The sequence below is a fragment of the Dipodomys merriami genome, unplaced genomic scaffold, assembly GCF_024711535.1.
Source record: "Dipodomys merriami isolate MVZ:Mamm:240054 unplaced genomic scaffold, mDipMer1.0.p SCAF_55, whole genome shotgun sequence".
Taxonomy (NCBI): Eukaryota; Metazoa; Chordata; class Mammalia; order Rodentia; family Heteromyidae; genus Dipodomys; species Dipodomys merriami.
This window is the reverse complement of record NW_027206124.1, coordinates 5,753,676-5,764,371: the sequence shown is the minus strand read 5'-3', so window position 1 is coordinate 5,764,371 and position 10,696 is coordinate 5,753,676. Positions and strand designations below refer to the sequence as shown.

Here is a 10,696-nt window from a genome sequence, read left to right as displayed (position 1 = left end):
CTCCCTCTTCGGTACCAGATTTGAGGGGAGGAGGTCACACCCCCCTCCCGAGGCAGACGTGGGGCTGAGGGAGCCCGGGAAGGCCTGGCGGACTCCGAGGGTCTGGCGGGCACTCTGCTGCTCAGTGGGTCCAGCCTGCGTCCGATGCCAGCCAGTGCGGCCCGGGAGCTGGACACCCGGCTGGACACGGGGGCGGGCGGGGCCAGGGGCGGGCCATTCAAATGCATGCTGGGCACGTCACACCTGCCTGCTGGCCCCGTCCACCCCAACCTCCGGCCGGGCGCATGGTCTGGCCTGCCCACACGGGTGGCTGGGCCCATCGCCCCCTGGGATCTTGTGCCCCAAGCCCTCAGCCAGAAGATGCCATCCAGTCCTCCTGTCCGATTCCAGTACTTCACGGGGAGGGGCTCTCTTTCATGCTCACCACCAGGGAGGCAGGCATCTGCCTGGCCCATCTCCCGCCCGCACAGGGAGCCATTCAGGTTCAGAGCCAGGCCGCCCGGCTCCCAGGGCCCAGCATCTTCCTCCCGGACCCCTCTGGCCTCCCTCCAACTGGCCATCACCTCTCACCCCGTGCCTCTCAGCAAGGATGAGGGCTGGACCTTGGCCCTGTTGGGAGATGTGTGAGGAGCCGCTGGGGGCAGGGCCTGCGGCCACCCATCCCTGTGAGGTCACCGCCCTGTCGGCCTAAGCTTAAGGAACCAGAGGCTGGGGTTCCTCGTCGCCTCCTGAAGGTGAGAGGGGATGTGCGGACTGCTTGTCCGGCTCCCAGCACGTGCTACTGCTCCATTAGTGTTAGCGCTCTCGTCCATACCACCCCAGCACCCACCAAACACCGATCAATGTTAAATTGCGCATGCATGGAAAGAGGAAGGGAAGAGGGAGGGGTCATGAGTGGGTGGATAGACGGGGAAAGTATGGACAGAAAGATGAGTGGATGAGCCAGGAGCCAGTGGCTCATGCCTGTAATTCCAGCTACTCAGGAGGCTGAGGTCTGAGGATCACGGTTCAAAGCCAGCCCAGGCAGGAAAGTCTGTGAGACTCTGATCTCCAATAAACCACCAGAAAATCGGAAGTGCTGCTGTGGCTCAGGTGGTAGAGCACTAGCCTTGAGCTGAAGAGCTGAAGGACAGTGGCCAAGCCCAGAGTTCAAGCCCCATGACAGAAAGAAAGAAAGAAAGAAAGAAAGAAAGAAAGAAAGAAAGAAAGAAAGAAAGAAAGAAAGAAAGAAAGAAAGAGAGAGGGGGGAGGGAGGGAGGGAGGGAGGGAGGGAGGGAGGGAGGGAGGGAAGAAAGAGAGAGAGAGAAAATTGTGTGTATGGATGGGTGGAGTAATGGATGATGGACTGATGGATGAGTAGATAGTGGATAGATGGATTGATTGACGGATGATGGATGGATGAATGGGTTAATTGATGGATGGATGGATGAATAAAGGATAGATGGTGGAGTGATGGATGGACTGATGGATGACTGATGGATGGATGGATGATGGATAGATGGATGGACAAATGGATGATGGATAGATGGATTGATGATGGATGGATGGATGGATTAATTGATGGATAGATGGATGGATGATGGATGGACTGATTGATGGTTGATGGATGGATGGATGGATGGATGAATGAATGATGGATGAATGAATGAGTGAATGATGGATGGATGGATGGTAGACAGACAGTAAGTGTCTAGACAGACTTCTTCCCTACCATCCCCTTGCAGGCCCAGAAGAGGGTGAGGATCCAGGTTGTTCATCCTGTGGAGCCCAGATTGCCCTCGGCCTCAGCAAGGGGGCTGACCACCCTGGTAGAGCTGGGGGGCGGTGAGAGAGCAGTCTCCCCTCCCACAGGCCGGCCAGCCCCGCCCACCCCTGCCCCAGGGTTCCCGGTGCAGCCAATGGGAAGCCAGGCTGCACACCGGGAGCCAGGCAGGGAGAGAGGCGGTGAGCAGAGTGCCGGAGACACCAGCTCCGTGGTGAAGCGCTGCGTTTCACACTGAGGAGTTCACAATGGGAACACGGAGCGCAGAGCCTGCTTTTAATGCCCATTTAATATTTATGGAGATGCGGCACCAGCCACGGGGCGACAGCACGCATCCTCGGGGCCTGCGGGGGGTGGGGTGGGGGGCGTGTCTCCCACAGCATCACACCTGGTCCACGAAGCCCACAGCCCCCTTGCGCAGAGGCCGCCCGGCGCGCAGCCCGGCACGCAGCCCAGCGCCCCAGCCCTGTTCTTGCTGGCCCCAAGGGGGCAGAGCCTGGATGAGAAGCCAGTAAATAGCTGAGGGCTTCAGACAATGATACACACACTGGTGATGGTTGTCACGGACACCTTCAACACGGGTAAAAAGGAAGGAGGACTCGCCTAGACCTGGGGGAAGGAGAACCAAGGCAGAGGGAATGGCAAGTGCAAAGGTCCTGAGGCAGAGGCAGCAGCCGCGAGGGTCCTGCTCTTATGGGGCCTGCGACCGCCCCTCGCATGCTTCTGCAGTTGGAGCTGCTCAGACTCCGCCTCAGGCGCCGCCGTGCTGGGGCAGGCCGGGGCAGCACTCAGCCTCTCTGCTTCTGTTCCCTCCTTCCTTTCCACTTGGGGTGACAGCCTGCTCCTCCAAAACAGCCCAGGAGCCCAGGTTGGAAGTTCCAGCCCCCCTCCCCCCCCCCCCCCGGCCCGGCCTGACATTCACTGAGAACTTTCTCCTCCGTGTTCCCTGTGCCCTTCTCAAGTTGCATCCTCTTGGGAGATGCTGCTCTTTGTTTCCTCTCACAGGGGGTCTTCTCCAGCAAGGACACCGGCTCCCAGGGGAGCTGGAGGCTCAGGAGGTGCCAAAGCCACTGAGTCACAGAGGCACCCAAAGCCCGTGCCCCGGCGCTCCCCGAGCTTCTCCGGGCCACGCCAGACTCCGCAAGGAGCACGGCGAAGGGCACGCGCCCCTGCTGTTCCCGGGGTTCCCCGGCCTCCCCCCAGACCCAGACCCAGAGCCAGCCACCGTCAGGGAGAGTCGGCCACACAGAGCCTCCTGCCCCTGCACCCCAGTGCCTAGATGCCCGTTCATTACCCGGCTTGTGCAGGGCACCCCGAGGACCTCTGTCCCCCAGCCCCGGCCAGTGCCCCCGTCACTGCTCCCCGCAGACCTCTCACAGCCCTGCGGGAAGCCGGCTGAGCCCCTCGCTCCCGCCTCGCTCCCGCCTCGCTCCGCACGCACACAGTCCCCGTCCTTCGCACGCAGTCCCCGTCCTTGCTGCCCCGGGGGCGGCTGACATGCTGCCCCGCCTCCCTCTGGCTAGTGTCCGTGGGCACTGACCAGTCCCTCCGCACCCTGCCCATCCTCTGGGCCTTGCCTGCTCCTGGGCCCGTGAGACAGGAGCCCCCTCCTGGCCTGGGGCCCCCAGGAGCAGCAAGTCCACCCCGGCCCCTGGCGGTGCCCAGCCAGACCCAGGAAGGAGAGCCTGAGAAGGGCCCAATTCACACCCACAGCCCATCGAGTGGGCTTTGAGACAGAGACGCCAAACGGGCCTGGCATGCAGCCGCCTGGGCGCGGGGTGCAGGCTGCACCCCCACAGGTTCCCCACTGCCTGGCCTGTGGCATCCGCTCTGCCCCCAAGGCCGCCTGGGCTCCGGTCCACCAGCCCCAGGCCGCCCTCCCAGTCTCCTCTCCTCTCTCGGAAGTTCTGACTTGGAAGGTAAAGGTCATGACCTCTGACCAAAGCCACAGTGGAGCCTTTCAAGGCCCACAGCCACCGACGTCCTAGCACGCACACACGCACGCGCACATGTGCACCATCCGCACGCCTTCCACAAGATCTGAGGCAGAGACACCGCTGGGTCACCGCTCGGTCCAGCCCGTGAGGGCACGGGACGGACTCAGATTCCCGGAGACAGCACCACCGCCTGGCTACCACACTGCCAAGAAGTTTGACCACGATTCCCGGCACACCTCTGCTCTGGCGCCTCGCTGCACCCTGAACTGTGAGCTGGGGGGGCACGTGGAGACCGCACACACACACACACACACACACACACACACACACACACACACACACACACACACACCTCTGTAACCAGCCATCCCAAAGCCCAGCCAACCACGCTCAGCCTCCAGCTCAGAGCTGCAGGGAGAGGGCCATGTGGAGAGGCTGCGGCTGTAACATGCCCAAATGTCACAGGGAAAACAATACCAGAAACAACAACAACCACCACCACCACCACCCGGAGCCTCCCCGCCGAGGAGATACCGTTTCACAGACAGGCACCGAGGAACGGAGACGTGGGAGGAGCTGGCTCAGAAGTCATGCTTCCCAGACAGGCTCAAAATCACTCTACATCCCATTCCCTTCCCTTGTTCTGCCTGAAAATAAGCAGTTGATCTGTTAAGTTTTCAAAAGGGAAAAAAAGAAAAAGGAAAGAATTAAAAAAAAAAAAAAGGAAAATTCAAAGAAAAGGAAAAAAGAAGCCATAACTCAATGCCAAGGGGGTGAGACCCTGTCTCCCAATGTCCGGAAAAAAATCAGAGTCTCCCATCCGGTCTCTGCCGACCGAGCACTGCAGAGAAAGAGATTCCCAGCCAGCACCGGTCCGAGCGGCTCGAGCTGAAGGAGCTAAGGGCTGAGCAGAGGAAAGAATCCACAAACACAGTGGAAATCAGCCCATGTTCCTTGAGAAAGGAATCAAGCCCAAAGTGACTTTAAAGCATTTACCACTTAAAAACCTTTTAGCAGGGCCCATTTTGAATGATGACGACATGATTTTAAATTACACTTTCTAATCCCTCGCCCACCCCCAGTCAGTGGCTGCCGCTTCATTTTCCAATTACATACTTTTATTTCAGAATGATGAAGAGTGCTACTTACTGGATCATGTCCTGTCGGCCGCAAATAGCTGCTCACTTATTCCCCTAATTTTAGATCGGGATTCAAGTCAGTTTACCCAATGCACCTTCAGAATCTGAGTCTCCTCCATTCCTTCCCACATAGAATGAAGCAAGACCTTGGGGGGGTACAGAGCCCCCCCAGCCTGGCCCCCAGAGGAACAGGTTTGCAAACCAGTGCTCCGCTCCAGGAATTATTATAATTCTATACCCGCCTAGTAATGAGCAATCACATAAATAATAGTGAGGGGACCGGTTTTCCTTCTGCGAAGTGATATGTCCTCGCTTTCAAAACCAAGCTTGGGAGGCTCCACCTGTCTGTGGGGTTAGGAGGAGAGACTGCCCAGATCTGGCTCCACTCTGCACATGGACAGACCCACACAGGGGGACAGAGCGGTCACCGCGGGCAGCTTGCTCGCCATAACCCTCCCCCACAGCTCCCCAACTCCACCCCCGCCCACAGCAGTAGGGTCTTAGTAACTCAATGTTCAAACCCAACGTGGAGGCTGGGGGGCTGGGGGGGGGGAATTACAGATCTCTATGAAACAGATGTCACCAAAACAAAAATGAAGCCAGAAGTACGGTAATTCCACGTCAGATCTCAGATCCGGGGGTTAGCCATTTTTCCAATCAGCTCAAGTGTATTTTTTTTTTGACTCACAGAGGAATTCACATTTAGGCATTTGACCCCAAAGTATTAACTACTATTCATGAAAGCCAAACTTACAAAAGCCAAACTCCATTCTCCACCGGCGCCGGCCTTGCACAAGGAGGCCAGAGCAGGTTTGGGGTGCAGGAAGGAACGTGGCCTCTTCCTTGAAGGCTGCAACCACACACACACACACACACACACACACACAGAGCCTCATTAGGAGGCAGCAGGCAGGGAGGGGCGTGTATGGCGCAGGTAGTGGGCCGTTTATTGTACAGGAAATGCAGGGTGGGAAATGCAGAATTACTCGGGGCAGGGAGACCCTGTACCCGCTCGCCCAGTGAGATCCTCAGGCACCGCCACCGCCTCAATGCGGTGAGACTGGCACAGGCCAGAGTATTTTCATGCACATTAATGCTGAGCCTCAAATTCTTCTTGGGAAAAAGGTAGGCAGTGCACAAGTTATACGGAAGAAAATAAGGCTGCAAGTATAGACCAGACTGGTGAGAAGAGCAAAGCGTTCATGCCTGGCTCTGAACTGGATTCAGATGGAGAACAACCACAGGAGAGGGTGTGTGTGTGTGTGTGTGTGTGTGTGTGTGTGTGTGTGTGTGTGTGTGTGTGTGTGTGTGTGTGTGTGTGTGTGTGTGTGTGTGTGTGTGTGTGTGTGTGTGTGTGTGGTGTTTTTCTCTTTTTAACTATAGCTGTTTCGCTGTGTGATGAAAAGCATCAGGGCCAAGTTCATGGCCATGAAACCCTTGGAAGCGTCTTTCTCAGAAAGGCAGGGCAACATCTCAAATCCCCTGTGTGCGTTCAGGAATCATACACATAATCTGAATTTGTGGAGAAGGTTTAATGCAAAGGAGCTGCCGCCTCGCCTCGTTATTTTGAATGGAACAGGAGCAAAACCAAGCTTCCTCTCACGCGGGTGGGGGAGTGGGGAAGTCGGGGGAATCCAAACAATGAGAACAGGTCTCTAATTTCTACCTGACACAACTTTCCACATAGGAGATTCTTCTTTAAGAGGTGGTGGGGAAGGAGGGGGTGCAATTTGATTTTCTTTCTTTCTCTAGATTGCTTTTGCTTTTTCATGCTTTGGACCCCAAACCATTTCAGGTCAGGCTAGAGAAGGCTGTACATGTCATCAGATGGACCTGCACGGGCCGGGACCGCGGCTGCAGGAATTGTAGAAGGAGCAGGACTGCGGCGATGCAGGTGACGGGTCAGACACCTGGAAATGTGGGCACAGAGCCAGCCCAGGGACCTACACCTGGGCCTGTGCTTCTGGGGACCCCCCCTCACAGACAAGCGGACAGACAGCGGTACCTCCCACCGAATGAACCAGAACCAACAAACCGGCGCCAAGCTTCAGAGAGGACAAGAATGGAAGGAAGGAACGCAGGCAAAGACCCTTTTTTTGTTCCCACTGAGGGAGGGGCGGTGGGAGAGACGTGTCACGCTGTCACTTTAAAGATTTTGACAGACAACCCAGGGGCCACGCAGCAATCCCACCCCGAACGGCAGACTGAACGGCATTCACTAACCTCCACTAATTGTATGTTGTTGTGCGCATACTATTTACTTGTTAAAAGTCTTCGCCCGGCCGATTCAATCCTCTGCCCCTTCTCAGCTGCTGGGGCCTGAGACCGGAATGGCGATGAAAAAGATGATGCGCTTTGCTAAAGGTTTCCTTTCTCTTCCCAAGTCCAGAATGCTGGTTTTCCTCTCTACACGCACCTCCTTCCCTGCAAGCCAGCAAGCATCCTTAATTCCTCGGGCAGGTGGGGGGGAGGGGGTGTCTATGTGCGGGGAACCCGGGAGAAGCCGCCGATGGCTGGGTAAGAAGGCAGCAAGTTCAAGACAGAACAAATGAACTTAAATCACTTTGGTGTAGATAAAGATTTACTAGTCCCATGGGTAGACCAGGAGGAAAAAAAATTAAAGCAGCTTTTCCTCCAATTGAGGATTCCAGACGTTGGTCTGTGTGTTTGTTATGTAGCCGAAACCGTACCACACGCACTCCAAAATGCCCACCTAGCCCTATCCTTCGGGGCCCTAAACTCAGCCCCCGAGCATGGACAGGAGTGGACAGTCCAAGGCCCGTCCTGGGGGGTCAGGTCGGGGGCGCTGGCCTCCACGTCGAGGTGGCAGCCTGAGACCAGCCGTCTCATTCCCCCCAGGTATTCCGACACTCCTGCCGCCCTCGGGAGGAAATGGGAAGACAGTCCCACGCAAAACCACTTCCCAAACATACAATTAAGCCCCCACGCCTGGCTTGTCGCCTTTGACTAGTCGTCAGCCAATGAAAGTGCCCCACGGAGGAGCCCGCACTGCGCTGGATGGCACCATGTCACCGAAATCCATCTTGAGGAAAGAAAAAGGGAAAGACTTTACAAGTGTTGAGGGGCTGCTGCTGGGAACGCGGCGTGCAGCGCCGGGCACTGCAAGGCACGGTGGATTACGCACAGTGCCCGCACGGCAGTCCCCCCAAGACTGTGCCTGGCTCTAGACGAGTCCTTGCACCGCCAGCTCTGAAGCCTGGTTCTCCGGCCTGCCTGCCCCCCCCGGCCCCCCCCCCCCCGCCAAACCCACAGCCCCGGAGGCTCTCCCAGGCCCTGCTTCTAGGCTGGGGTGCAGGGTCAGCACCCATTCCCAGCATTTTCATCTGGTCTCCTTTACCCCCTACTTCTGTCGAGACCAGTCAGGGCATCAGTGGCATTAATACCCACATGACACCCCCTCCTGCCCCACCCAGACAGATCAGTACTCAGCCCTCCCCCCATACCACGCACACACACACACACACACACACACACACACACACACACACACACACACACGCCATTCAAGTCCTGAAAAATCCAGCTCAACCCTTTCACAGCATTCTACTTTTGCTCTCCCAGTTGAATTTCATAATGGTTTGCCACTTCACAAGCAAGCTGGCCTCTGGGCCATTCCATACAGCAGTGGACACCCCAACAGGGTGGCAGCTGAGCCCCTGGAGAGGCACTGGGAAGGACTTCCCAGCTGGAGTGGTCAGCAGGACAGGTCCAAGGCCCAGCTCCTGACTGGGGCCTCTTGACCCCATGCTGCCTGGCTACAACCTCTCGTAACGCTGGGGGGGGGGGGAGGTTGGGATAGGTCCTGGCCCCACACTTGGCAGGCCAGACTTCTGGACACAGCAACCACCCTGGGTACCCAAAGGGGCCCCAGGACACTGCACGGTGTCCACTCCTGGTAGTCGTGGAGAGGCCACACAGGGGCAGAACTAATGGCTCCTCAGCCTGGGTAGTTGGGGCACAGTTGCCCTGTGGCTGGGACCTGTCCCTGTATCCTGGAGTCAGGGCTGAGTGCATGGAAAGGTGGACATCCGGGTGGATGGGTGGACAGGTGGAGATAGGTGGGTGGATGGCTGGGTGGACGGGTGAGTGGACAGGTGGACAGACGGCTGGGTGGACAGCTGGGTGAACAGGTGGACGGATGGCTGGGTGGACAGGTGAGTGGATGGGTGGACGGCTGGCTGGGTGGACGGATGGATGGGTGGATGGCTGGGTGGACAGGTGGACGGATGGCTGGGTGGACAGGTGGACGGATGGCTGGGTGGACGGATAGCGGGGTGGACAGGTGGATGGATGGCTGGGTGGACGGATGGCTGAGTGGATGGATGGCTGAGTGGACAGCTGGGTGGACGGATGGCTGGGTGGACAGGCAGGGATGAAGTTTCCGGCGATTCTGAGCCCCGGCGGCGGCCCGCCCCGCCTCGGAGCCCCCTCGGGCCCCGGGGACCGGGCTATTGTTAACCCCGGGGCCGGCCGCCTCCTCCCGCGCGGGCCCGGCCGGCGGCCACCGGGGAAAAGTTTGGCCGCCGCGGCCCGGGCCGAGCCCCCGCCCGCCGCCCCGGCCGGGCACCGGCGGCCAAAGTAACTTTGCGGACGCCGCGCCCCGCCGAGGGCGTCCCCGGCGCCCGGGTCCGGGCCGCGCCCCGCCGCCGCCCCCCCCCCCGCCCCGCGCGCCCCCCGCGCCCCGCGCCCGCCCCGCCGCGGCCCTACCTGGCCCCGGGCTCCTCTTCGGCGGCCGCGAGCAGCCGCGCGGCGGGGGGCGGCGGCCCGGCGCCCGGGAGGAGGCGCGCGGGGCGGGGGCTCCGGCGGCGGCCGCCTCGCCGCGCGTCCGAGGCTGCGAGTGGGAGCCAGACTCCTCCTTCGGGGGCGGGGGTCCCCGCGCCCCCTCCCCCGCCCGCCCGCCGCGAGCGCCCCGCGCCGCCCCGCCCTCCCCGCGCCGCGCCGCGCCGCCCCGCGCCGCCCAGGCCTCGGCCCGCGCCCCGCCGCCTGCGCCCCGCGGCCTCCCGCGCCGCCCCGGCCCCGGCCCCGGCCCGGCCGGACGCGGGCGCACCGGGCGGGCGCGCTCACCTCCGCATCCGCGCCGCCGCGCCAGGCCGGAGCGGCTCCTTCCGGGGCGCCGGCCCCCCCCAGAGGCCGCGACCCCCGCCCGGGCCGCCCCGCGCCCCGGCCCGCGCCCGGCACGGGTCCGGGGTCTTCCCGCCGAGCGCCCTCTCGAGCTCTCCCGGTCCCCGGCCAGGTCCACCGGCCGCCCCCGCGCTCACCCGGAGACCCACGGCGGCCTCTGGTTTGGGGAGGCCCTGTCAGCAGCGCGGAGCCGGACCTGAACCCCAAGGAGACGCTGGGGTTGAGAGGCTGCGGCCTCCCATCCCGGGCCAGGGCCGGAGGTCCCTCAGAGCCCGGGGGGAGGGGGGCACATGGGGCCTGGGACTGGGGGGGAGGGGTGCACAGGGCCTGGGACTGGGGGGAGGGTGCACAGGGCCTGGGACTGGGGGGTGGGGGGTGCTCAGAGCCTGGGCCCCAGGGGGAGGGGGGCGCATGGGGCCCAGGACTGAGGGGGAGGGGGCACAGGGCCTGGGACTGGGGGGGAGGAGGGCACAGGGCCCGGGGCAGTGGGGGGGTGCACACAGAGTCTGGGGTGGCCAGGACACAGACCCCTGTGGCCTCCACGTCCCCTACTGAGAAGGAGTTGAGAGGTGCCATCTCAGGCCCCTCAACCAGTGCCCGCGGAGACCTCTTCCCCACACCCTCACCCCCAGGGCCCTACAGTCTTCTCCAAGGACACCGGGTAGACACCCCAAGCTGGGCCCGCTTCCAGAAAAGCCCAGCCTGGCACTGGGAAG

General features: G+C 60.8%; 2 protein-coding genes across 7 annotated transcripts in view; one reads left to right on the top strand and one right to left on the bottom strand.

Moving 5' to 3' along the window:
• Window positions 1-10,137, bottom strand: part of Mpped1 (metallophosphoesterase domain containing 1) — a 56,368-nt gene extending 46,231 nt beyond the window's left edge. The window contains exons 1-2 of one of the 6 annotated variants that reach the window (XM_069999726.1): window positions 4,849-5,192; window positions 4,234-4,346 (exon numbers count right to left, since the gene is read on the bottom strand). The gene's annotated coding sequence lies outside the window, so the exon portion shown is untranslated. Of the gene's footprint in view, window positions 1-4,233; window positions 4,656-4,848; window positions 5,193-7,061; window positions 7,391-9,566; window positions 9,621-10,117 lie in introns of those variants that run through there. The other 5 variants (XM_069999730.1, XM_069999729.1, XM_069999728.1 and 2 more) reach the window with 5 other exon arrangements.
• LOC138811901 (basic proline-rich protein-like) lies at window positions 3,772-10,180 on the top strand. The gene is made up of 2 exons (XM_069999860.1): window positions 3,772-3,967; window positions 9,255-10,180. The coding sequence occupies exons 1-2, from the start codon at window positions 3,772-3,774 to the stop codon at window positions 10,178-10,180; spliced, it is 1,122 nt and encodes a 373-aa protein (XP_069855961.1).
• Window positions 10,181-10,696: the final 516 nt, after the last annotated feature.